At 41.0% G+C, this 27,664-nt stretch overlaps 1 protein-coding gene across 1 annotated transcript; it reads left to right on the top strand.

The window, feature by feature from the left end:
* TTLL12 (tubulin tyrosine ligase like 12) lies at positions 1 to 27,146 on the top strand. The gene is made up of 14 exons (XM_061359358.1): positions 1 to 250; positions 6,212 to 6,387; positions 8,454 to 8,652; positions 10,408 to 10,567; positions 11,195 to 11,328; positions 14,438 to 14,514; positions 18,874 to 18,990; positions 19,100 to 19,294; positions 20,857 to 20,968; positions 21,806 to 21,957; positions 22,042 to 22,123; positions 22,574 to 22,642; positions 24,569 to 24,707; positions 26,621 to 27,146. The coding sequence occupies exons 1-14, from the start codon at positions 131 to 133 to the stop codon at positions 26,770 to 26,772; spliced, it is 1,884 nt and encodes a 627-aa protein (XP_061215342.1). The 5' UTR covers positions 1 to 130; the 3' UTR covers positions 26,773 to 27,146.
* Positions 27,147 to 27,664: the final 518 nt, after the last annotated feature.

The following is a 27,664-nucleotide window of genomic DNA, read 5'->3' on the forward strand; positions in this document are numbered from 1 at the left end:
CCCTCCACTCAGCGCTGAGAAGCCGCCGTTGGCACCGCCTCTCCCCTCCCTCTGAGGGGCGGTTCTTGTTCGGCATGTTCCGGTCTGCGCCGGGGTGGGTAGTGGGAGTTGGTGGCTTTGGTGTTTAGCCATGTCGGGAGATGGTGAGGAGGATCTGTCGGCCTTCGTCGCCCTGCATGGAGCCGCGCTTCGAGCCTCGGGGGTCCCGGCGCTGTACTGGGAGAGCCTGTACCGCAAGCTGCGGGGCGAGGTGGGTGACCGTGGGTCCCTGGGGGAATGGCGCTCAGGGAAGCTCATTCGCCGGGCCGGGGGTCTTTCCTGCCGAAGGGGCTTCCTCAGTGAGGAGGCGATGGCGGAGCTCTCTCTCAGCCAGGTCCTCGTCTTTCGGCTGGGTGAGGAAGAGAGCCAAAAGGTTATTGCTTAGCAGGGGAGGGTGGTAAAAGCTTCGAGAGGGTCGTGGTACCGAAGGTGCAGCTGGGGAGTGTAAAGGAGATGGGAAGTATTGTGTGTAATTGGTTTCGTGTTACCGTTGTCAGCGTAAAGCTTGAAAGCTTTTGCGGATACGGGGAACTGGAGATCTGATACTGGAGGGAGGCGATGACTGTCTTAAAGCCTTCAGCCCTTTTTGCCAAAGAGGCATTTTAAAAGGCAACAGTAGTAGTATTAAAGTCAGGACATTGTCACGTGTTAATGCGTTGTGGTTTGGGTCGGCTTTTACCTGATGTGTTTTTTACTTTTTCTCAGTTCATTTCCACACTGGTCTACCCTGTTCTGAGTCGTTTATAACTGTGCAGAGCCAGCTCAGTCAGCTCCTGTTGTGTAGGCACAAGTTGCCTGTCTCAGGCATGTCTTCTGGGAGCGTTTTCAGCCAGTTGGTTTGTTCATTTATTCCGGAGCCGAGTAAAAGCTGTTCAGCTCTGTCAGAGGACAGGGTGGTGTGAGAAGATTGTTCTGGTAATGTTTCAGCTGAAGCTTGCACCAGGAGTCTCTGGATCTGGCCCTGAGCTAAAGGAGTCTGGGTGGGCACGGGCCCAGGGGGGAGAATCCCTTTTTGCCCATGTTTTTAGCAGCCATCTGCTTGCTCCCTGGGGCTTTGTGATGAGGAAGGAAGGTGAAAAATAAGCTGAGGAAAAAAGAGTCATTTTGGGCAGAGAGCTTGAAAAGATGTAAGTTGAATCTAGAAGGTCTTTTTCACTTTGCACATGGACAGCTGGCCTTAGTGGTGAGGAAAGCTGCCTTGGATTTGTTGGAGTAAAGGAACAAGGAACCAAAGAAGAGGCACAACCTGAAACATTGTCTGGAGACTTGAAAGTGCTCCAGGGAGTCTGGAGGAGTGTACTTGGAGAAGGAAAAAGAATGAGGTGAACTTTCAGCCTGGTAAAAGATCTGGTGGAACCTCAAGGTATTGAGAGAGAAAGGAACTAGCGGTGGGGTGCCAGAGGGCACGATGAGCAGTGGAGAAACAAGAGAGGTGGGATGAGACGTTTGAACAGGAAGTACAGGACAGTGGGGAAGGAGAGGGGACTATAATTTAACACCCATGTACAAGTAAACTAATCTGTAAATACCTGAACGCTTCTTTTCCCTATCTCAACTTTAAAGTCAGGACAGCAAGCCATGAGATAACCTGAGTGTTTATAGTCAGGAAGGATCTGAGTATGTTCCTGCTGCTTTGTAGCTGTTATGTGTCTGGTACTGCTAATAACAAGAATCTGTATGTATTACAGAGAAAATAAATCTACATTAACTGAAGCATATGCCCAGTCATAAACTTTCTGTTGTATTATGCCTCCTAACAAGCAGACATGCTAGTGATTTGGAGCAGGGAGCATCTTCTCCTCTGCTTAAACAAGAAGGGGTGTGTTGGAAGTGGAAGGCATATAAAGCTGATAAGGAAACACAAAATTGCAAGCTGTTGCATTGCCATATGCCAGTAATATGAAGTTGGAGGTAGCTGGCAACTCTAGGGGTGTGGGAAATTTAGAAGATGAGACAGTAGAGTGAGAGGAGATCCATGGTCCCAATCTTTCTAAGGGAGGCTAGGAGGGCACAAGGCCAGATCCAGAAAGCATATGCCCTAAGGTGGCAGCCTGCTCCTTCTGTTTCATTTTGCTTGCAGTAGTGGCTTCTTCTGTCCTAAGTGTTCCAGTGTGCGTGGAGAGAAAGATTTAATGACTTCATCGTGCTTAGGAAGATAAATTAGGCTGCTGATGGTGCTTGCCTCTACTGTTGCAACTTCTGGGGTTTTCTCCAGAAGGACAAAAGGATATGGAGAAGACTGGGATGTCCAGGGAAAATTACTATGAGGAATGTTGTGGACTGAGATGGGCTCTTGGGGGGGTGGAGACTGAACTGCAGTACCTTAGAACTGAGCTATGTGGAGTGGCTGGAGGAGCAGCAGTAAAGAAAGCAAAGGAGGTGAAGGCAAAGGATGAAAATGTTTTGGGAGACTAGGTAACAGAAATAACTGGGAGGTTGGAAATCAGTGCAGCATGGAACATTGCAAGAGTTTGTTTCATGTGTGAGGGTGGGAGGAATTTTTCATTTGCCCTAACCTGCCTCAAAGATTAAAACTTTCTAGCATGGAAGTTGGAAAATTTGCATCAGATAAAAATCTCTCTTACATCAGTGCCTCTAGAACCCAGCCCAGGCCGCTGTTTTCCAATGCACACACGTGCTTCAGCAGAGTGAGTGCATTATGTAACCATGAGTTAAATTGGATTGCTTGTTCAAAACACAGCATATCTGTGAGATCAACAAACCTGCTTTTATTTATTGATCTTGCATTTAGCATTGGGTTTTTGTTGGGAGGCAAACTTTTCCGTGTTTCTGGCAGAAACTTGAAAAACATAAGTATGTGTAATGTTTACTATAAGCCCTAGAATTCTATTTCCAATGTAGTGGTTGTTTTATATGTTACTGGTGAAACCATGTATAAGACTAGCAAATACAGTGCCTGCATCTAATTTAATTCATAATCTCTTTTTACTGTTCAGCCATATGCTGAGTTATATGGCAGGCTTCTCTGTATTGCAGCAAGAGTTTTGTGGCCCTGGGTTGTTACTGGCAAAGGACTGCTTAGCATTTCATCCCAGACAGAAATGAAGGCTTGTAATTAATTACTAGAAGGAATGCAGCCTGATCAATACTACTAGACTTTATTTTCCCCAGCAGGGGAGGGCAGCCTGTGGCCTTCAGAGCAGTTTGCAATAAGTCTAAAAGGAATTTGCTGAAGGTGCTTGTGCATGGTAATTGTCATGACATGTGCCTGTTTTGTTATCCCATTCTCTGGTTTGTTAGGTTTGTTGAGTTGGAATAGCACCTGTATATGAAGAGGGAGTAATTTTGCCCAAGCATGTTTTGTTTGCCAACTGTTGTGCTACTGAAATGTGTTGCTACCCCTTTGCTGTCTTCTAGAGGTTACTACTTACTCTGGTGGAGTACTTCATGCAAGTTCTCCCTATTCCGCTTCAAGCAAAAGGTTATACTTTTCAAATTGGTAGCATGATCCTATCCAGTGTTCTTTTGCTTAAGTAGTTTAAGATTCCTTTAACGGAGCTGCTGCATCAGTGGGTTCACAGTGTGACAGACCCTCAAAGGGAGGGAGGAAGAGAGGAGGACAGCAATGTCACCCACAGCCTACTCAACAGGTTGTATCCACACTGCGCACGAGGTGCTTCTGCCAAACCCACCAGTTCACTACTTCACTGTTTGCATTACCAATGGTGAATTTAAAAATCCAACAAAAACCTTACCAAAAGCCTCTTACTAAGGTTGTCTTGAGCTGTGCTCCAAGAAGTGTAAATTGCTTCAGGTGAGGTATACACCTAATTCGCTATTTCAAGCTTGTAAATTCTCTAGGAGAAAATTTTTGTTAAGCATAACTCTGTTGAAAAGGTATTAAAAGTGGGGATTTTATTTTTTTTTTTCCTAACTGCAGCTGCTACAAGCTCATGCAGCTGATGCTGTGTTGAAGAAAGAAAGCATGGCTTAGGCAATTCAAAGTCCCTTCCTTTTTAAGTCTCTAGTTGATACTTAATAAAATGTAAAGCCAACAGCTTCTTTAGTTGTAGAACTTGATAATAACACCCATCATGGGTGTTTGGTAAATGGGTAGAGCCTGTGGTGAAGTGAAGGCTGATCTCTGAGTCAGCAGCTGGCTCACCTCATGTCCCCGCTCTTACAAGCTCCTCAAGACAAAATGTCAAGTGCAGAAAGCATGTGTAGTGCCATGCTGTACCAGGTGTCAAGTGGACTCCAGTGAATCACACTTTTACTTTCTAATGATTGCCAGACACTTAGCTGAGGTTTCTTCTGCTGGCTGATGAGGTTGACAGGGGGGCAGCTCTTGATCCAGGAGCAGGAAGTGTCACTCAAGGGAGGAGTGGAATTTGCGTCCCCTGTTGTGGTTTTGTGCTGCCTGCTGTGGGCTGGGATTAACACTTGTACAGTGTGGCAGATCAGGGAGCTGATCCAGATGGGAGCTAATCTGACAAAGTAAATCGTGAGCACCACTGACTGCCACCCAGGGAAGGACTCTCCCTTTTGCTGGGACCTGTCTGCAGTTACATAAGTGACTAGAAATTTTACAGGCAACTGAGCAGAGACTTAAAGAAATGTTGATGGCTGCTCTTACAACAGCAAGAGGTGGTGATATTGCTTGCTGTTGAGAGTATTGTTACCCTCTTCTAGCAAAGCTGGAAAACTAGGAATAAATTAGAAATGCTGGTTTGATACCTGCTGAACTGGAAGATGTGAAGGCAGTTTCTGATTTTTTTTTTTTTTTTTAAATGGATGTATTTTTAACCACCAGGGAGGTTGTTTACCCTAAGAAAAATGTGTATGTGGAATTAGCCAACATATTGTTGGCATCTTCTTTTCTACCCCACACCCCTCCCCCCCCCCCCCAGCCTAAAGGAAAATACCGTCCCCTGCTCCTCAAGGGAATTTCCAGCACTTCTCCACTTGGATCTGGTCTTTGAAACCATGTTGTGGCTTAAGATATGAAGTAGATGTTGTTTCCCTGCTGCCTTCCTCCCTTGCAGCTGTCTTTGGGCAGCTATCTGTTTTGTCTGGGCGGCGTTGCTTTGCAAATGTGGGGTTGATTTCCTCACCCTTCTGTTGGTGCCTAGCAGAAATAGTTATCCTGACAGGACACTCGCATAAACAAATAAAAGCTTGTCTCTGCTGCTGGGATTTTACTGCTAGTAAGTTGTTGATGTCTAAAAGTAATGACTTCTAATAATGTGTCAGAGGCTAGGTGTACCTGGACTTGGCATGTTAAACCAGTAATTACAGAGGTCACACTTCTAGATCTTTCTCCCTCCTTGCTATGTTCTAGTGAGATCAGATTGGGGCGAATGTTTTGTCTACTCCTTCCTGGTTCATTATGTAGTGTGTGAGTGACTTAGCAAAATAACTCTCTCTTTGAAAGGATTTGAAAAGTCTTCCCAGGCTTTACACATTCTTTTTCTTCTGAAAAGCATATGTTCACTTTGAAATCACGAAAGTTGTCAGCATAGTCGTAGTTCTGCAAAAGATATTCAAGCCCACCATTTGGCAAGATTTTGGGCAGAAGGGAAACTTGAGTAGACCTACATGAAGGTGTTACGTCCAGTGCTGGCAAGAATGCAAGCAATTCCCTTTCAGCACATTCATAGAGGTAATTGTATAGACCCTAACTTGCAGCAGTATAAGGAATCTCCCAGTTCATCCAGAGGTGAGTGAGCACTGAGCATGGGCTCCCTTTTGTAGGGAAAGAAGAGAGGGGAGGAAAACATGCTGGGATTTTTTAACTGGTTCAGAGCTCAATTGGTAAAAGCTCTTTTTCTTCAGGGATCTTAATATACTTTATTATGGTTGTGGAGCCTGGGTAATACTGGGTTTTGAGGGTCTTAGGTTGTTGATTTTAGCAAAGTTGAGCAAAGATTTTTCTGCTTTATGAGCTGACAGACAATCATCAGTAGACCTCTTGGTACCAAAGAAACCAGCAAAGCTTCCTGCCAATATTAAATGAATTTCCCAACAAACAGTTATATTAAATGAACAGAAGTATTTATTCTTTCACATTTTAGCTCTTAAGTTAAAAATGCCATTTTTTTAATAGGACTGCAGTCCAAAAGTGTCTACAAGTGCCTTTCAGTGTTGCATTATGGATATCAAGGTATTGCCTCAACCAGCTGCTTAATATTTTGTGCACTTTCCATTTCAGGTATTTGATGCTGGTGACTTCTTCGGGATAATGCAAGTAGAAGAGGTGGATGAGGAGGAGGAAGGTGATGAAGAAATGGAAGAGGAATTGAAAAAGAAACCAAATCCTGGAAATGAACCTTGTTTCAAAGTTATCGTAACAAATGAGAATGGGCTTCAAGCCTCCAATCCCAATAGGTGAGTAGTGATTTCAGAATTAGTGTTCAGTCTTTGAATAGCCTTAAATCCTAAAATTATATAGACAGTTTACTTTAAAACTTGTTTGATCCTATTCAGAAATCCTCTTTTTTTTTTTTTTTGTATAAGACATACCTGCCTGTTTGAGAAAAGGTGTATGCCATGAGGCACGTCTTGAAAAGGGTACTAGGAGTGCAAGTATCTTAACATTGTTTCTTTTTCAAATCATGAAAGAAGATGCTTAAGAATTGGTTTTAGTGAACTGAGGGAGAGAATAGGGAAAAGGCAACCTTGAAATGAATTCTGCAGAAATAAAACTTTGTACCTACAAGACCACGTGTCCTTGGAATTAAAAAAGAAAAAAAAAAACCCACACCAACCCAATATAATTGTGACCTTTACAATGTAAACCTGAGATTTACAAATCTCAGGTTAAGGAGGTACTAAGCAGCTTCAAAGTAATGGTCCATTGACTATTAAATTTCCTCCACCTGGCTAAAATATAATTCAGGAGTGTCATCATGCGATTGCATGCTACGATGCATACATAATTGAATATATCAAGTTAATGTTGCCTTTCTTCAGAATCAGTTTACCTGTCATGGATATGAGACTAGTATGCAGCTAGGAAAGAAGTTGCATAAGAAATAATTTAATATTGCAACACAGCTTTTTGTGTTCTTACTGATTTCAAACATAGAACAGGCAATTTGTCATACATTAATAAACAGCAGTGAGGTGAAGTCATCTTTGCTGGAGAGCAAAATACAATTCTGCTCAGTTGTAAAGAATTTCTTTTGCCAGAACTTTTATGCTTTTTTAGACTTTGGATATTTACCCAAGATCTAAAAATCCGAATTTAGCCTTGATAAGTAAAAACAACACAAAATACAGGTATCTGCCTTTACATGCCTGCTTTAACGTAAGTCATTGCCTTTTTAAATCGGAAAACATGCTTGAATTGTGAAATTTGAAACAGCACCTATGAGAATCTTGGGTTTCTTTGTATCATTCAGATGTGTGTGTGAATGCAGGAACAGAATACCAACACCCCTGTTCGCTAACGTTTCCAAAGAGCTTGACCGTAGCATTCTCTTAAGTCTTTAATTTTAAAATTAAATGAGGCTTCTTCTGTATGTGGTACCTGAGATACAATAATCGTTCAAGGAAACTCGCTGTACGTGACAGCTGACATGTGTTCAGCTTCCTGAAATACGTGTGATGGGGTGGTTTTGTTTGGGAAAGTTGTTGTGGGGTTTTCTGTCTGTTTGGTTTGGGGTTTTTTAGCAAGTAGAATTCAGATCTTTCTCTGACTTGGTTCCCTGAGAGGATATAACCAAAATGTGGAGAACCCTTCTGTTGGAATAACTGTAGTTTTTGTAAAAAGCGTGCAGCCTAAAGACGGGTTAAACTTGCCAAGGGAAGCTGTGCAACTGGAGTATGGTTTTGGTTTGGGTTAGATCAGTAATTCTTTTAAGTTTTTTTTTTTCTAAGAAGACTGGGGGAAGGGGATGAGGGACAGGATGACAGCCCCCCAGAAAACCCCAAAGAGAAACAATCAAAAGTACCTTAAAACTTAATCCTTTTGTAACATCACATATAGGGCCGGAGCTCTCCACCTAGATGTACAGATGGCACAACACTCATGGCTAACAAGGTCCTTGAATAATTTTGCAAAATAATGTATTGTTTTCCTTCTTTAGGCAAGAATATCAAGTTGACACAGTGGAGTTAATAGTGAATAAAAGGGAAGAAACTTGTTTTCCCAGCCTTTAAAGGGAACTAGGCTTAGAAATAGAGTGCCCTGTTCTGTGTTTGCTCCTTGTTTTCATGAGAATACCAACTAATGCACAATAAGCTTTCAACAACAAAAACAGTGTAAGTTACTGCTGAGAAGTTCTTCCTAACCTGTAATTTCACCGTGTGTGCTCTGGGAGTGACTTCAGGAGTAAGAGAAGACTTAGTCATCGAACCATCTACAAAGAAGTGTTGCTCTTATCCATGGAACATTTGTATGTGTGCCTTTAAAAATGAACCGTTGTAACGTTACCAGAATTCTCTTTCAGTGTTTTCCTCATTGACCATGCCTGGACTTACCGTGTTGGACACGCCCGCCAGCAGCTGCTGCACATACCTGGCTTATTGCACAGGATGACCAACCTCATGGGCATCGACTTCCACGGAGAGATCCCAGATGAGGGCAGTATCGACCAAGTGTTGCAGGAAATGTGGAAATACAATCAGACTTACCAGCTTTCTCAAGGGGTATGTCTCGAAAGCCTCATTAGGATGCTAAATGGTTCTGAGCAATCCTGAGTGAAGACATTCCAGTCTATGGCTATTAACAGAGAGAAATTTTCAATTGAAAAAACAAAAAAGAAGAAAAAAGTCCTTTACAGGCATTTCAGAATAAACTTCCATTTGGAAGGAAAGCAAATGCCACATGGGACTAAAATGCACAATGGCTTGCTACCAGCTTTCTGATGAGGACTTTAAAGGGAGGTTTATAGGGAAAGGAAGAGTATGCCCCAAAAGAAGAGGGGGGGGTAGAAGGATGAGATCTGCTGCATGTTAATGTGAGTGTTTTCCACTCAAACTTTCTCATTGTGAAGGAAATAGCCTCTCGTTAATCAACTGTCTCACACCAAAGTGTGCATCTCGGCTACACTTGTGGTTTTCCTTGCCTGTATATAATGCTTTACATACCAGGAATATATCTACACTGTCAAATAACTTCCTGGTTGGTATTTGGCAACTGGTGTTAGCTCACCCTCAGGTGAGAACTGAGTAGCTTCAAGATGGAGCCCAAATGTTTCTGGGCACAGCTTACTCCAAGGGCTGCTACTTTTAGGTAGTGTGGATAAGATCTGTCTACCCTGTGTAGTCCTTCAGCATTGTACCAGCATGTCTTGAGCCTTCAAGCACCTTCAAGTGCACGCATACTATTTCAGAGGAAATACAACCCTCGGGGTTTAGTTAAAATCTTTTTTGTAGGGTCTGCAGAGTAGCTCCTAGGCTACTGTAAGTTCATGAACCCTTTGGGCCAGGCCCTGATTCAGAATGGGCAAGGCTAACCTCGAGCAGTGTGAGTGCGACCAGCCTGCCCTGTTAGCTCAGGGACTTGAGGTCAGTTTCTGGAGTGGGCATCTTGCACTAGTTAAAGGTATCAGCTTAGCTCACAGTAGTATTAGGTCTGAAAAGTCCCTGAGAAGGATATCTGATGTGACTTGCTTTTTCTTTAAATACAAGGGAGATCTGAGCAGTATCTCTTTCTTTCTACCCTGTGTCTTTGTTTCGTGGATGGTTTGTGAGCCACGTGAAATTAACTGTGTTACCATTTGAAATGTGATTTCCTGGAAGACAGTTAATTCAACCTGTAGTTGAACTTGTCTTCTGTTCCTGTTTCTGGCACTGACCTGCTTGAATATCTGAAGTCTAATCTCTGTGCTCCATTTCTGCCTCTGTAAAAAGGCCACAGTAGTGCTACCAAGGAATTTAAAGTTTACCCATTCAGATTTTATCATGTCAAGTGTTAAAGGAAGGGGTGCTTTGGTGATGCAGCCTCAGCAGTCTCACAACCAGCTGTTGTGGCAGGAGGCAGTTCTGCTCTCCTTAACTCTTATGCTGTAAACTTCAAACTCCTTTTAGCACACTTATTCTGATAGAAACTGAAGAAAATTAATCCTACCAAACAGCCTTCTGCTGGTTTAGCTCCCTGAACTGGCTAGGTTGGTACAGGGGAAGCAGATGGCAATAGCAGTAGGCATTGCCATAAGAAAGAGGATGGGGCTGTGCAGCTGATACAAGAAAGCGCTGTTCCCAGCAGCAGCTGGATGCTAGGCTGGCTTAGCCTCAGAGTTGCAGGGATGAGAGTGTTACTCTGTACCTAAAACCTGCTCACACTCCTGGCTAGAGCAGGAAACAGAAATGTTGTAGGGGTTGCTGCCTGCACCTTCTGTCTTGAAGTGCTTTTTTAGCAATTGATATGGGCAGGATGTCTCACTCTCTTTAATCATACAGACTGCAGAGGAGAAGGTTCCTGTCTGGTACATTATGGATGAATTTGGATCACGCATTCAGCATTCAGATCAGCCTAGTTTTGCAACAGCACCTCTGTTTTATATGCCTCAACAAATTGCTTACACTGTCCTCTGGCCTTTGAGAGACCTTGAAACTGGTGGTAAGTGTGTGTTGAGTTTGTTATTTGGGGGTTTTTATGCTCACAATAGAAGACAGGCCATATTCTCACAAATTATTCACTTCACAGTAAAACAAATATTTCAAGACCAAAATAACTGCATATTTTGTAATGCTATCAAATTTAAAAGTTCTCTGCCTGGTATTTCCATAATTTCTGTGATATAGACACCCTTGAGTTGAAAAATTTTGCTGATGTTTTGTTGACAGGGAGCTTAAATCTTGCATCACTGTCTCAGTGAAACTACTGATTCAGTCATCCAAGAGTTTAATAAAGTTTCCTGAAGTCTGTGTTTGTAGCTTTGAGTTGGAAAATCAAGTACTGTAAGTTAGGAAATGCCAGGCCAGCAATTTATTCCTGTAGTCTTTGAGGTAAGTGTTCAGTTATCTGAATACACTGGCATAAATCAGATGGTTTCAGACTAATTTTTGCATCCTAAATAATACCCTTATCAATGTTGTAAAATTAGAATTAATTAAGGAACATTTAACTAACAAAAGGTTGTGGTATTGTTAGCTGTTCAGCTGTCATTTATATGGTAGTCCATGAAGAAGATTTTCAGTGGAGAATGAAAGGCAGTTCATAAACGTTCTCCTTGTTTTGCTGCAGATGAAGTGACTCGTGATTATGCTTATGGAGAAATGGATCGCTTGATCAGGAAGTGTGTTCTGTTACCATGGGTGCCTACTGAAGTGTTGGATGTAGACTGCTTTACACCAGAGCCATCAGATGAGTATTACCAGGTATAATTTTAAGAATTAAATCTAATATTTCATCTCCCTTAAGATGAGGCAGTGTCTAAAAGGCATTGCAAGAGTTCTGATTTTTGCTTCTTTTTAGGCTTAAATATTGATTCAGAATATAGCTATTAAATAAAAAAGTGTCATGAGTCAACAAGTGTCTTAGATACAGTTTTTAACTGTTTAAAAACTGAAGCAACACAAATGAGTTCAAATATGCTACTGCAGTATTGCATAATGTTTTTATAAGCATGTTATGAGGTACTCATCTTCCAGTTATGTAGTTGGTATGTTTTCTGATAGGCTTACTGATTGAATTTGTTGTTGTAGCACCTCTGGTCAGTCTTGAGTTACAGAAAGACTTTAGTATTTTAGGAGTGGTTATATTTTTCAGCCTGGCTACTCGTTTAATGTTGTGGTTTAGAACCATGAAATATTGGAGCAGAGATCTTTAATTTGATGGCACTGTTATAAAGTTCTTATCTATTGTGTTTTGAGCTCTCCTTTCTGCTAAAGGTTTGTGATATTTTTAAGGGTGTGAAATTTATGTTGTTTGGGATCTCCTTTTCATGAAACAAGCCTGCTTGAGATTCCTTTTTAAGAAAAATGAAGAAACCTGAAGCCTGTGAGGATGCTGTGCTGGCCACTAACAGCATTCACAGTGCAGCATCTAAAGATGAATCTGTAACCCATCTGTTTCTTATGATAGAAGATATGCAGAAAGTACTGGATCCAGCTTGTTATTAACAACATCTAGTCAGAAGTGAGGTTAACCTGCTTCTGCCAAATAAAGGTATACATTCAAAATAGGCTGGCTGTAACCTAAGTCAGATTGGTTGGTTGGGATTTTGCATTTTTGGAAGAGAGAGAGATGTGTTTTGCATTTACAGATGAGAAACAACAATGTACCCAAAGTTGATGTCCTACAGGTGTTCTCTTAGCAAAAGTGCCTAGATTTCAGATAAGGCAATTCTTTGCATGTGTGTTAATCCTGTTTTGGGATGATCAGATCAAGTTAAAGAACTGTGTGTGCAAATGCATGCAAAGAGGATCCTCTTTTATCACCCTACCTTAAAAACATCTCCTCAAAGAAAGGTGTTTTACTGTGTCTCTGCTGCTCAGCTGCTCAGAAGAGATGACAGCAAAATATTAATACTGGAACTAACCAACAGAGCTTTCTTTTACCCTAGTATGTTTAGCTGTAGATTCAAGTCTTAACTGGTGACAGACCAATGAAGAATAGTTTAGGACACAGCATATCCTTAAACACTGAAAGTGAGATGCCATGGGAGAGATACCATGTTGCTGACACTTCTAATTCCCCTATTTTCACAGAAGCAGAGCTGCATGCACAAAAATATACAGACTACTTCAGAGATCTGTTTACAGCATTAATATGTGAACCAGCAGTTCTGCAGGGAAATAAAATTAAGTGAAAATGTTTCCAAAGGTTTATGCAAATCATACAGTTTCAAAATGGTTTGCTGCTATTGCTGTGCAGTTCCTGCAGCTGCTTTACTACTGTGGGTAAATAATCTTCTGTTGTTAAATGGGCTGTTGATTTTTACTGTAGCTAAGGATGTTACATTTCTTATTCTAATTTTGCTCTAAATAAACCTGAAGGCTTCACTGTTCTATATAAAAGCATTTCAGAGTTGTTAAGCAACATTGTCTTAACTTTTACCTGGTTTTGTTACCTAATTCTGGTCTCCAGCATAGACCACAAAGCTTGTAATTTAAATGGTACTATGGGTAAGGATTGGGCAACCATTGCAGAAACCAGTGTCAGGGAAGGCAGCTTTTAATAAAGTGTCTGGGGTGGAAGAAGTATCTCTTGGGGCACCACAGTAGTTGCTGTTCTGCAGTAGCTCCTTGTGTTCAAGTTGTGGAAAAGACAGCTGTGAATCCCCTGGTACTGTTCTGAGAATTGTAGTCATCTTTTAAATGTAAGGCTTACATTTCTTCCTGTTCTTAGGTAATTGCAGGGATTATTTTGTATTTGTACTGTCTAATCTGTTTTACAAAGTGATGTCTGAGACATTTGATTATGACTGTGATTTTGTTTATTCTTCCCAGTTCTGTATGACTGTATTCCCTGTAAAAGCCATAAAGGTAAAGAGGTATGTCTGTGGCTGGACAGACATTTCACCACTGCAACTCACAAGGGCCACCTGCAGCAGCTGGGATTTTGGGAGCTGTTGCAGAACACTAACTACTCTGGTTTCTCAAGATGCACTTTTCCCATTCCAGAGTTTCTGCAAGCTGCTTGCTTTGGCAGGGTGTCAACAATAATCCAAATGTCTATTTGCTTTCAGCAATCAGAGGTGGTGTAAAGGTGAAGTGAGATTTCTCTTTTCCCCAAGCCTTTTGCCTATTTTTACAGGAGCAGAATTATGCTTCTGCCTCCTATAACCTTTTTAGTTATCTGTAATTAAAAAAAAAATGGCTAAATGGCCAATTTTCCATTTTGTTGGAAATACACCAATTTTGTCTCTTACTGCATATGATCATCTATGATTTGGTGTTTTGTTAATATTTAGGAGAAATAGGAATTTCTCAGCATGCTTTTGACAGTATTGATAAGCCCTGGTCTTGAAGCTGTATTTGTTGCTACTTTTTTATTAAGCCTCTTACCTCTGACTTCCTTCTGCCTCTGCTTTTGTACTGATTGTTTTTTCTGAGCAGCGTATTACACAGTGTTCACGGGATTCACTTGCATTGAAAACAGTGGGCTGATGAGACATGCAGGTGGACTATTGTTTTTACTATGACTACAAATGCACCTGCATGTATGTAGTAAGTACTTACATGGAGATAAGGAATTGCAGGAAATGACCTGTAAAGGTTTGCAATTTGAGAAAATTTCAGCAGGCTGTACTTCAGCTGGCTCTTGCTAATAAAGCACTTGGAAAAACTTTGAGTCATACTGGATATTTTACCTGTATCTTCCCCTTAAAAACTGTGGTTTTTTAATCACTTCTTTTATAAACCTGATTATGCACATGTTAAAATTCAGTTTGGTCAAAGCAGCTGTTCATATCCGCTAAATATTGCGGAGTTTGACATGAGGCTGTTCATTTATTCTCTGTTTCTTTTCTTGTTGTTTTTTCAGGCTATTTTAGCAGAAAACAAGGAGAAACTGCCTGTAGCGATAAACCCACCACTTTATGACAAAGAGAAAGTTTTCAAGTACGTATCTGCAAACAAAATACATTTAACCCTGGTAAAAAAGCAATGATTGCAGTGTGCTAAGGCTGAACGGCCTTTTCAAGCATCGAACACCAGAAGCAACTTGCAGATGTGTTTGTATGTAGCCACCTGCTTCAGATTCTGCCTTACTGGTTCTTGTTGGATTCTTCAGAGTAGGTGGATTGTCACAGATATAGTAAAAACGAATTTTAGTTTTTAAATAAGTGCCACCTTGTGGGTGAAAGAGAAGTTGCATAACGTTGTAATACTTTTCACTAACGAGTATAATTGAAGTGTATGAGAGGCTAAAAACCTCTTTTGCATTACATCGTGTGTATCCAGCAGGGTACATGTGCTTCTCTGTGCTGTGTGAATATAACAGACTATTCACTTTCTTCAGATGAGATTGCCAAACGGGAATCTTGTCAAAACCTGGGATGTTTTCAGTTGGATATGTGCCCAACTACAAAAATGGAGTAAATCTAGAAGAGCATTGCAAAGCCAAGAGACTTTAGTGACCAGAAGCAGTGGCACTGCATGGCTAGACTGCCTTATTACTAGTTTGTTCCAAAATAACATACTGTGACATAGAATGTGCTGTGAGTCGCACTCCATGGTGTTTGTAGTCTGACACTGGGATCCAAATTCTTGCTTGCAATGATTTACTTAAGGGGTGGCATTAGGCTAAAATGTATTTGGAAGGTATTCTCACACTCCAGCCTGTTTCGTTGAGGGAACTCATTATTCACTAGATTGAATTGACTTGAGAAGAACTACTGAAAATCAAAGTCACTGAGTTAGGAGGCATTTGTTGAGTTGCTCACTGATAGTCTAGGTTTCATTATGTAATTGAAATCTGTCTTTACAGAGGATGACCAAAAGCTATTTTTTCATCCAGTGTACTTGCTTCTGTTACAGATAAGGGAGTCAAAGGTAAATGCATTCTGATAAAGATGGAAAGAAACAGTGAGGATGTTGGGAAATGTAGACTTACTTTTCACTGCTACATTTTTATTTTGCGTTGCATATTTCAGGTGAATGGCCTTCACTTCAGGGAGGGAAGGAAACACATACCAAATCTTTGCTGCTCTCAATGTTATCAACACCCCTGTCCCTGTACTCCTAGGGGTTTTCCTCTCTTCTTTATCCAGTTCCTGTCTGAAGAGGAGAAAGGGGGAGAGCTTGACCTCTGCAGGAGGCTAGAAGGTCCTTCTTGTTGTTTGCTGAATTTCATCTACTAAAGTTCCTCTAGGAGCAGGATACCATCTCAGAGTCCAGATGACCTAGTGGGAGCTACAGTCTTCCAGAGACAGAGAGACCTCTGGAAAAGCTTTAAAGTTTTTAAGGCTGCTATCATGGTTGGGCAGATAGGAATGTGTGAAGCTGGGTAGATGTGGGTAGCCTGTCAATGTGCATGCTCTACCTTGTGCATTACCACTGTTTTAGGGATGTCTAAGAAATTAAATCATGAGGTTGCAAGTTCAGAACCAGGGACGAATTCTGTCATCTTGTTTCAAAGATGACTAGTCATCTTGTTTTAAAGACAGATTTCAACTACATAATGAAACCTAGACTAAGAAATTAAATGCATGAGGTTGCAGAGTTCAGAACCAGGGATGAATTCTTAGTCATCTTGTTTCAAAGTAGAGCTAAAACAGAGAATGGGAAGATGAAATAAATGTTTAACCTGAATCCTGAAAAGCAGGGAAGCAAATACAGGTAGTTTGATATAGCAGAATTACAGGTTCAAGTAGGTCTTGTAGCTCTCCTGCCTTAGGGAGATTGTTTTGTCCAGCTGTGCTCATTGCTGGCTTGAGAAAAAAAGTGGATAAAGAACTAAATGTTTCAAAGACAAAGTTCATATGAAAAGTCCTTTCAGTTTGTGCTGGGCGTGATCATCTGTTGATCTTCTCTTTAATGTTTCTCTTTGGCTGCCTCAGTCATTTTTTTTTAAAGATGCCCAAAATTACTGGTTTTGAGATGACAAGTCTGTTTTGATTGGTCTTGTCAGCTCTGTGCTTGGGGAGTTGATTCTCATACCTGCTTCTTAGCTTTAAATACTTTGAGTAAATTAAGTAAAATCTAGAATGTTTTATCTTACTTGCAGAATTCCATTGAATAATACCTTTTTTACCCAGACTTTATAGTATTCCTACCCAAGATTTTAGTATGAGTGGGGCAGCAAATCATTCAGGAAGTATGGTTAGCTGGCTTTATTCATTCATTCAAGTGTGTCATCAGTACTAGAATGAAAGGTCCCAAATACGACAGTATTGCAGTGTAGAGGCTATGTCATTTGTCAGACTGAATGGGACTTGGTGCATTTCTTACCTGCCTGTATTTTTATGTACAGATGTGTAGATGTTGGAATGTGTGTTACCAGTTTAAGTAAAACCAAGAGAAATGCCATGGAAGATCCTACATGCTCCTTAGATAACAAAGGAATTGTCCGGTAGTTGTCAGGTCTGGCCGTGTTCTTCAGGGCAGAGTCTTGACTTTTCCAAATGTATGCATTAATACTGGGTATACTGAAGTACCTGTGGGAATCTGACCACCAAAATCAGTGCTTATATAGTGTTTCTATGAAGTCTTCATTCTCAAAATTAAATTATCTGCCTTCAAAAGCCTTTGCTATCCCAAAACTTTTATGGTAAGAGAAGTGGTTATAGAATGGATGAAGTAACTGAAAAACCTGGGACGAGTGGAATGGCTGTATTTTCCCTCTTATCTTGACCTCCATCAGTTTATTTCAGTGGTCTTCCTGCACTTAGTGAAGATAGATTGAGCTCCTCTGCTGCTTTTGTGCTGCATTTTTGCGTTCTATAAGGAGGTCTTAAAATACATAATCCAGAGTGGTCTGGCACATGAAATCACTTAATTCAGAAGCAAGACTTCAGGATTAAGAAAGCAGGTGATTTATTATTAATACGAATAGCACCTCTAAAATAGCATGTATAGCTGTAAGCTACTGGGGCTGGGGTAGTCTTTCTGGTAGTTGTTGAAAGCTATATGTTACAGAAGATACCAGTATCTTCTGTGTATCTATAAAGGCAGCTCAGTGTTTAGTGGGAGATTTTTTACAGAGGAGTCCTAATTTTAATATGTAACTGGGAGAAAAAGAGTACCAGAACCTTTCTTTAAGCCTGCTGTTTGGAGTGTATGAATGTAGGTCACTACCTGTGTGGCATAGGGCTTACGCAGAGCACTGAAGTGAATTAGCGCTAGGGAGACATGGATTTCTGGATGTGCAAGGGGAGATGACCTACCTCTCACTGAATCCCTGAGTTGTGTAAAGAATGCTCAGCTCTCCAGTTCAGAACATAGAATCACAGAATCATCAAAGGATGTCTAGGGAATGATGCAGATTAAGATTTATTGGAGTTACCAAACGCTGTCAGGCGTTCCAGGTGTTCTTCCATGCTGTGTAAGGCCAAATGCCTTGTCCTCAGGCCTTTGTTAGAGCAGTATTTTTCATACTGTTGCCTCTTTTTTTACTGAAGTAAAGGAATTTGCCACATGGGTTATGTTTTCATCTGGCCTTAAGCACGATTAATCCTCTGTAACACCCCTAGGTTATAGTTCAGCCTCATCGTTAACCTAGCTGGAAAAACTGAGAACCAGTTGATGTGTTGATGAGCTAAAGGTTTCAAAGGTATTTGTAGTAGCTGCAGCTGGAGGGGAAGAAAGCCATACTGTTTTGACTCCCAAAGATTCCCTACTGAGTTACGTCCACTAATTTCAGTAAAAACCTTTTTTTGAACTTTTAAGTGCATTCAAGGTCTCTGGTAGTTCATATGCAGATATGGTGTGGTTTTTTTAATGGGGCTGGGAGGGAATCTGTATCAAACCTTAAAGTCATGTTTACTTCCTGCACCTATGTAATGTACATACTTACATATGTTTTGATTGTTTAGAAATGGCTGTGTGTGAAGTTCTAAACAAATGAAAGTAGTCTTCTGAAGCTACTGAGTTAACCTGACAAGATTTCCATTAACTTCCTTCTTCTGGATGACAGCAGGTTGATTTTTAGAGCTGTTCCAGCAACAAAGGCATTTAGGAGGGATTCTCTCTCATTTAGGGACCTTTTGTATAGAATTCATGTTAGTGCTTCTCTGTCAGGGAATCATTGTCTTCTGAATTGCTATTTTTGTGAAGTTGTAGAGCTAAACTGTGTTTGAGATTTCTATGTTTAAATACAATTTTTTTTTAGTCTGTCCCTCTTCAGTTTAAAGTCTTGTATTGGTAAAGCATAATTCCTGTAGAAAGCCAAGCTTAAAACTTTTTTCTGTTCAGGCACAAGTTGATCAGTTTCAGAAACCAAACTGATGTTTTTCTTCATATGCCTTTTTCTTCTTCTAGGGTTTTCACAGACATTCAGCAAGTCCTCCACAACTTGACACATCCCCGGTTTGTGTTCACAGACAATGAGGGAGAAGCAGACATCCTCTACAACTTCTCACACTTCAAAGATTATAGGTTGCAATTGTTCCCCTGATCATACAAATTATTTTTTTGCTATAAAAACTGTGTTCCCAAAGGCATCCCCAACCCTGCTCCTTCACCCAACAATTTCTCTGTTTTGTAGGAAGCTAAGCGAGGAAAGGCCTGAGGTAATGTTGAATCAGTTCCCATGCGAGAACCTCCTGACTGTCAAAGACTGCCTGGCATCCATTTCTAGACGAGCTGGAGGACCAGATGGACCGAGATGGTTGCCTCGTACTTTTAACCTCCAAACAGAATTGCCTCAGTTCATCAGCTACTTCCAGCAACGTGACAGAAGGTGGCTCCACTTCCTTGTTTTGTGTTTTCTTGATCCCACTTTTCCCAAAACACCAGTAACCTGCATTTGGTGCTTGACAGCAGTTACACCACCATGAGTTTGCTCTGGCTGCATTTATGTTCAGGTGAATTTTACCTGGAATATGTGAGTTTTTTAGGTACTTTCTTTAATGTAAAAGTAGTTAAGCAATGCATTTTGAAACAGAAACTTCACCATGACTTGCGTACTGAAGGCTATTACTTTTTGTCTGGTCAAGATCTTACCTCTTGTATTTAACAGATAGACAAAGGATCAGAGCATGTTTGCAACATATGTTGGTGATTGTATTTTTCCCCAGGGGACGAGCAGCAGTCATTCTTGCATTTAAGCCAGAATGAAAATATTTAAAGTACTTGGGTTCTGTAAGGTTGTGAAAGTAAAATTGAGTTTTAGTTGAATTAGCCTAGAGCAGTTGTGGAGCTTTAGGATTTAAATCCACATTCTTTCTGCTGCTGCAACTACCTTCGAGTGGATGGAAACTGAGATTTTTCTTTTGGTAAAAGAGAAAGAGAGCTATAGGGTACTGCTAGTGGAATAACCTCTTATGCCTAGCATGGAGTATTCTGGTTGAAAGGTTGCTGCTTTGGTGATATTTTCATATGTTGCCACCTGCCAGGAGTCTCATTTGGCCGTTCTTTGCTCTATGTATTCTGTTATTGACTGGCATTACCAGCAGAGAGCATTCTTTCCACATATCCTTTGTGTGTGGTGGTCCGATTTCCTTTTTAATATCAAGAATTGGCAGTAGATGCAGTGGCATGTAGAGAATGGGGAGAAGGGGATAGGAATCTTCAAATAAAATGGACCCTCTTAACATTACTAACTTCAGCTCACTTCATAAGTTTATCATGCAGCTCAGGAAGTTTCTCCGGATGCTTTAGTAGATGAGGAAAGGAAGGCATCAAGTTTCACCCTGCCCTTACTCAGAAAGACATATTGAAAGAACAGCATGCTCTGGTTTTCCTCAAGGACATTTCAAAGAATTTTGCCTCTTGAGGTGACTAGGTACTGGAAAGTGAGAGGATGGTGGTGTGCTTTCATTTTCTTGCAATATGAACTGTTGAGATACTGTGTGATTTCTTCCCGAAGAGATGAGTTATGGTGTTACTTAGTATGAATGATTTGAAGGCGTTATTGGGAAATCAACTTGGAAAATTGGATGGTACCCTGCCAGAATGATCTCAGACTCCTGGCAGAATGACTTCCACACCATGACCTGAGTGTGTTCATGATGACACTGTTGTTGGGTTGTTTTCCCCTTTTGAAGGAGTCAAATGCAGGAGGAAACTTAACAGTGAGAGCATGCCAGGACCTAACTGAAAGAATCAGTGGAAGCTACCACTGCCTTTTCTCCTCTTTATGCCTAAGGCCTACTGCTCCCAGCTGTCAGTCAAAAAGTCCTTAGTTCTTGCACTGTAACTCACACTATTTTTTCAGGACAGTACACAGATCAGTTCAGGTGGATGTTCAGACAGATGAATGAGGTGGATACTTACAGGTGTTGGCTTTTCTTTCTGTCTCAGAGGAGAAGATAATCACTGGATATGCAAACCATGGAACTTGGCCAGAAGCCTGGATACCCACATCACCAACAGCCTTAACAATATCATCAGGCATAGAGAAAGCAGCCCAAAGGTTAGAGAGCATGGGTTTGAATGTGGTTTAAATGGGAGAGCTGAAAAACCTGCTTCATAAAGGAGGTCTGAAAATGCAAAGAAAGGAATTTTTCTTCTTCAGAATTCCTATGCTGACCATAAGCAGAGTTTCAATCAGTTCAGAACTGATTGATTCAAATTGGTCAGCTTCATTGACTGCAGTGATGAACTCAAGGAGCCTGGTGTTTTCTTATTTAGAAAAATAAAACTTGCCCTGACAGTAATGAATCCTCCAGTGTGATGCAGCTTTAACACTTAATCCTCAGACTGGCAGGTGAACACATATTAGCTATAGTTAATGTTGGTTGTAAATTGTGGAACTTTATTGCTTGTGTCCCCTAGTTGATCGTTAACTGCTGATCCACAGCTCTGCACAGTGGCACAAAGCACTATCTTTGCCAGCAGTAGATGAATCATGGAGGTTTTTACAAGGAGTTTGCAATATGTGGTTATACCTCATAGTGTCACTTCAGCTTTATTTCATGTGGTGTGTGGACTGCATGTATTTTCTGGAATGCAGGAATGCACAAAGAATGGCTTCACCTTTCTAGTGCAAAACAAGGTTACCAAAATCATAAATAAAATTAAATGTTTTGGGGTTGTTTTTTTTTTTTATGAGTGTATCTGGCCTCCACTTCCCCACCCCAGTGTCAATGAGTTTGATAAAAGGTGTCTGGATAACAACATTCTGTATTCATGCACATGCCTAAAGAGAAACTGAAATGCATACAAGGATACCTTTAATCAAGATCTAGCGACTCTTGGCTTTCATTTTAGTTGAGTTATATTTATTGTGAGTGGTTTTCCTTTGTTGTAGGTAGTGTGCAAATATATTGAGAACCCAGTCTTGTTTCACCGTGAAGATGTGGGGATGGTTAAATTTGACATCCGTTACGTTGTGTTGCTGCGGTCCATCAAACCACTCAAGCTGTACATCTATGATGTGTTCTGGCTGCGCTTTTCAAATCGGTAATTGCCTTCCCCCCATTAGGGTGGAGGGGCTTAGAATTAAATCTGATAGCTCGGAAACTAAGGAATTGTTTTATTCACCAGGGCATTTTCACTTGATGACTTGGATGACTATGAGAAGCATTTCACAGTCATGAATTATGCTCCCGGTGTAACATTAAAACAGGTAAGCAAACAGTCCAAAACACTCCTCCCTTTTCTGTCAGAAAATCTTCCAGTGCCTCTTCTGTGACTATGGTCAAATAGCCTATTTGACATTCACTTAAACAAGCAGTCAAGGTGGTGGAAGTACCCAAAGCAAATACTTCACTAGACTCTTCCCTACTTTGCCCCAGTCATCTGTGATTATATGAGGTAATACAGACCAACATCCTGAATGTAACTCGCAGTGATAGACCAATAAAAGAAGCATTGAAATGGCTGGTAATAGTTGTCAAGTGATCTTCAGAAGAAGAAATACTGTAGCAAGGAAGGTATGCAGGAACTGTCTAATTCTATAGTTCTGTACCTAGGTTTGTGTAAGTGGAAAAATCTGTTCAGTGTTCCATTCTCTTGTCATGTGATTGCTCCGTCATTCCCAACCAAAACAGTCTTTGATGTTGCTAAACTGTTTTAGGTACACTGTGAAGAATTTATTCCTCTGTTTGAAAAACAATATCCTGAATATCCTTGGGCAACAGTACAAGTAAGTCAGCAATTCATCTTTCTTGTGTTAATGTTTATGAATCCTTTTTTTACTCGTCAGATTAGCTTTTCAAAAAGTGTTGGGTTGCATGGTTGGTTGTTTTTTTCCTCATAAAACACACTTCATGTCTATCAGTACCACAAAGGACATCAAGTATTAACCCTTACTTCAGAAGCTTTTTTTAACCTAGTGCAATTCCCCCTCAGAAATGTTGTTGTTAGCATTTGAGGGGTTTATTTCATTGTTAACACTATAAAAATTCTTTATATTTGAGTTGGTAATGAAGCCAGTCCTTACGACCCCCAGGAGCCTGGGACAAGAGTCTTTCTTTGTGCAAGTTCCATCTTTTTTTGCAGAAGGTCGCCTGTAGTCTAGGCCTATGGTTGTGAAGGTTTATTATCTTATGCAAAAAGGCAGGGAGGTCCAGAATACAAAGTGTGCAAATCACTACAGGTTTTGCTCACATGACTGTGGAAAAGTTGTTTTCAAAGTTTTCACTACTCTTAGGCAGAATATTAATTCTGATTCTGAAAGGCTGAACCGCTGAGGTATTCAGCCTTTTGCTTCCTTTGTTTGAGATGGCTTCACAAGACAAGGAGGTATCAGAACAAGCAGGAAACAGGAGTAAATAGGACATTACAGTACATAGTAATCTCAGGGGAATGGCATCACAGGTTTTGGTTTCTCTATTCTAAGCAGATCTGCCGGTACACTTCCAGATCAGTTTGCTGTGCAGTGCCCTAGAGCTCACTAACAGCATAGTATCTCTGAGTTAGTAAGTTGGAACCCCTGTTCGTTAAATTAAATCTTGCCTTTAAGACTGCAGTGCAGAATTTCCAGCTGCTGCCCAGCTGCTCTGTGTTAGCAAGCTGGCCAGAGCCCTGTCCCTGGTCACTAGATCATACTTCTCACAATAAAACAGCTAGTTCCCTAATACAAGGGCATCTTTTACCTGCAAAGAAGCAGCTCCAAATACTATAGTTCCATAAAACAGGCAGGAAGGTGGATGAGGAGCTTCTCGTTGATTAGTTTTTTCTTGTAATTCATGCTTGAAAGAAAAAGCTGAATGTAAAGAAATGGTTCAGAAACATGCACAAAACTGAATTGTTGCATTCTTTCATATTTATCAGGAGCTAGAAGATGCAGAATGAATGGTAGCTGAGCATTTATGTGCCTCTGCTTTCAAAAGTGAATAAGTTACCCAACTGTGGATTGATTTCCATAAATTAATTGACATCAGTTTTAACTAGAACCTCATATTCAATCAACAATACTCGGAGAATGACAGGTTTTGCAGCATTAGGCTTAAAATAGCCTGGAAGAAGATACTGCAAGGGGTGAGAAGAGAGATGTCAAAATATGTACTGTAGGTTCCTCAGAGGAGTACTGTGTACAGAATAGGAGATATTACACAATCTTCTCATTTGCAAGAAGGAATGGTTCACTGCAGTATAAACTCAATGCGAAAATTCACACCTGTATATTCTTCCTGGTTTATATCACTTTCATGGTGGATATCTGACTGTTTCTCAAGATACCAATGTAGTATGTTCTTAAGACCTCCATGTCCCCACCATGCTTTTTGGAGTGATATAAATGGCTAGAAGGTTTTTCATTGCAGAACAAAACAGAGCTAGAATACAACTTGATAGGCAGGGAGAAGGGACTTAATTCTAATATGAAATGCCCGTAGTACTGATTAGCTCTCCAGAAAAGTGCCTGGATGTTGCAGGTTGCTTGGCACTTCCACTGTATTGTCTTCAGGTCTAAATGTACATTTTGACACTAAGTGTTCAGATTTTCAGCTGTTGACTGGTGTAATTTATACACACTCTTTAAAAAGCTGTATGAATGAAGCAATTGAAAACATGTTTCTTGCTTTTGTGGAACCTCACTTCTCATTCAGAGACCTTTTTCTATTGTTAGGCAAATATTTGTAAGGCATTTGCTGAATTGTTCCAAGTTGCTTCAGCTAAACCTGCACCTCTTGGCATCTGTGATTATCCATCATCAAGAGCAATATATGCTGTTGACTTGATGCTGAAATGGGACACCAGCAGAGATGGTGAGAAGCTCACTGCTTTGAATTTTTTGTATTTGTGGGCTGTTTCAGAAATGTATTTCTTCTGTCTAAACTCTTACTGTTTCTCAAGCAGTGTGAGCTGTGTGCTCTGTGCCTCACACTGACATTAAAGCACAGCTGGAGTTGCAGATCTGTGGGGTTATTAGCATCTGCCTTGCTGGTTAACAGGAATGCTGGGGGGAGCTGTTAACTACTTGGCTGAGGTTTTGCTCCCTTCTGCCCCTGCTACTGTTGTTCCCTGCTTTTAAAAACAAAGCAAACAAAAAGCCACAAACCAACACACACAAACCCCAATAACTGTACAACAATCTTGTCACTCTACCAGCAGCAAGTGTTCTTTCCCTTTTATGGTGACAGAACATCTGAAATACCTGTCTCGCTGTCAAAGCCTTAAACAGCCTACTGAATGTGACTTCCAGACTTGGCCCAGTGTCTTCAATGTATGGTTACTTATTAAAACAAGGAAGGGACTACGTTCACCATGGCAGTGCTATTGATGTCTTCAGGACCATCACTTAGTTGTTGCCAAGTCTCTGCAAGAACATGTGTGTGAAGCTCTTTCATGTCAGTACTGCACCATAGCTGACTACCCAGAGTCTTTCCTTCAGCCAGTTGTGGAGAACTGGTAGCAAAACTTGCCAAACAGGGCAAATTCTTTGTTATTTCACCAGGAGGCTCAAAAATGTTCTTACAGTGTGCCCAGCCCAGACATGGGTCTCTTATAGGTAGAAAAGCAGCAGAGGCACCAAGACAAAAAGGACTGCTGGGGGGTATTAAACAGAACAAAGTGTACCCTTTTCTTCTGAAACTCTGATCACTGGGACACAGGAGAAAGTCATTGCTTGTGCCCAGGTTTGCCGGAGGAGTTACTAGGTGATGCATGTTGGGTGGTTGCCCCTAGCCTCCTGCTGGAGTGGCTGAATCTTAATTATATGATAGACACTAATCACTTTAATGGAGGGAAATGATTGAGAAACAGGGGATATAAGATGGAGCCTTTGGCATTCAGGTGGAGCAAGGTTTTGAATCTGGATCTGCTACATCAACCTTGAATGCCTTTTACCTGTCTCAGTGCTGTCTTTAATGGGAGAGGCAAAGCAACTCTACTATTACTAGCTCTAGGAAGGCTATTGTAGTAAAAGGACCAAACTCGCATTACCTCTGTGGCTGAACGTGAGCTGCATGGGTCCCTGGCCTTCTTAAGATGGGGGTGTGGGTACCAAAGTCATGGCTGTGATCCTGTGGACAAATAGGTTGGTTGTTTTTGTGCAGAGCAGAGTACGGTTACCTGTGCATCAGAAACTTGTACCCTCTTACAGGCTCAACACCAGACAGGAAATCTGATCCTCTGTTTCTCTTTGCACAGAATGCAGTTGATTCTGAACTGTACTGATGAAGTTTTAAGAGAAAATTTAACTTGATTTCCCTTAGGAATGAGTTGAAGTGGCAGGTGGGAGTGGCTGGAGTGTAAAGGAACAAGACTGCTTAAAGTAGAAAGGCAGATATCTAAAAGCTTTAAGAAAGGAAGGTTTGTACTGAAACATGAAAGGAGAAGCAGTTTTCTGGAAGATGTTTTAAGACTGTCAAGCAGATAGCTGCCTCAGGGAGATCCTATTAAATTGCTTCAAATTCTCATTGAGTGAGGCATTGGATTAGCACAGTGAATGCAGAATCTGTTGGATGATTTTTCCTCTGGATAATGGTGGTAGAACAGACCTCCATCCTTCCAGAAAAACCCAAACCAAACCCACTGAAATAAACCCACCCTTCCAGTTTGCCAGCTTGGGTCATAAAAGATGGCTTTTCCCAGTCACTTTGTATAATCTCTGGCTTAAAGACAGTAGTGATTCTGTAGAGCTTGTAATAAGAGGCAATGTTTGTGTTCCCCTTCACAGGGAAAAGAATCATGCAGCCTCAGATCTTGGAGGTGAACTTTAATCCTGACTGTGATAGAGCCTGCAAATACCACCCTACTTTTTTTAATGATGTCTTCAGCACCCTATTTCTGGATGAAACAGACAACTGCCATGTGACATGCATTGTCTAGCCACAGGAGGCTTCACTCTGTTAATTTCTTTCCCAGATAAGCTTAACAGCAAGATTTATATTTCAGTTCTGTGAGCTGCTGAGGCAACTATTTTCCTATACTGGTAAACCAGGAAAAAAATTGTATCAGAAGAATATGCATATACCATACACTGTATTCATAATCATTTGTCTGTATTTTCCTTGTCTTGCTTAGTTCTTTAAATCATCAGTTTGTGTTGACCAAATGTCTTGTTTGTTGAATATGGGGGACCTCAAAATAGCACAATAACTGGAGCAATTTACCTTGGTTTTCAGTAGCCTGATTGCTTGCTTGCTTGCTGGGAGATGTTGCACAAGTTCTCTGTGTTGAGAGTAAAATTATAATTTACTGGATCATGTTGGAGTTTGTATGTCTCTTATTTGTCCCTCTCATACGAAGATCTAAAATATTATGACGGGAAAATAGCTTTTCAGTGCAATGAACTCCTAGGCTAAGGAAATTAAAGATTTGATGACTCTTCCCATTTTTCTTATTAAAAAAAAAAGGGCACAGCATACCATTGTGACAGCCTTGTGCTGCTGGCTGTCATCCTTAGCCTGCCCCTTAAAGAAACTAGGGTTTTGGGGGGTGAGGCAGGAAATGAGAAGGATGTAATGTCTAGAGCAGCACAGGAATGCAGAAGCGACCTGAAGGAATGAAAGGGGTCTGGAAAACTCTGCTAGGAGCCCCAGCAGTATTTGGACTTCAAGGTTTAGGGCTTAAGATAGAGGTATTTGGGACTGGGGTGTCAGTTTGTAATGAATCATTCCTAATCTCTCCCCTCAAATCAGGGTTAAGTGGCTGAAATTTAGCAGTTTAGGCCGTATTTATCTTGCTTTGCGTGTATGTACAAGTTGCAAAAAGATACTCT

The sequence above is a fragment of the Neopsephotus bourkii genome, unplaced genomic scaffold, assembly GCF_033783945.1.
Source record: "Neopsephotus bourkii isolate Nb327-2 ecotype Australia unplaced genomic scaffold, CSIRO-AGI_Nbou_v1 NB_107, whole genome shotgun sequence".
NCBI classification, from domain to species: domain Eukaryota; kingdom Metazoa; phylum Chordata; class Aves; order Psittaciformes; family Psittacidae; genus Neopsephotus; species Neopsephotus bourkii.

Excerpts from the sequence above, each read along its gene's own strand:
- TTLL12 (XM_061359358.1), top strand. The coding sequence starts at position 131 with ATGTCGGGAGATGGTGAGGAGGATCTGTCGGCCTTCGTCGCCCTGCAT. Across the intron at positions 14,515-18,873 it reads GACAAAGAGAAAGTTTTCAA|GGTTTTCACAGACATTCAGC; the intron begins GTACGTATCTGC and ends TTCTTCTTCTAG. Across the intron at positions 19,295-20,856 it reads TTCCAGCAACGTGACAGAAG|AGGAGAAGATAATCACTGGA; the intron begins GTGGCTCCACTT and ends TTTCTGTCTCAG.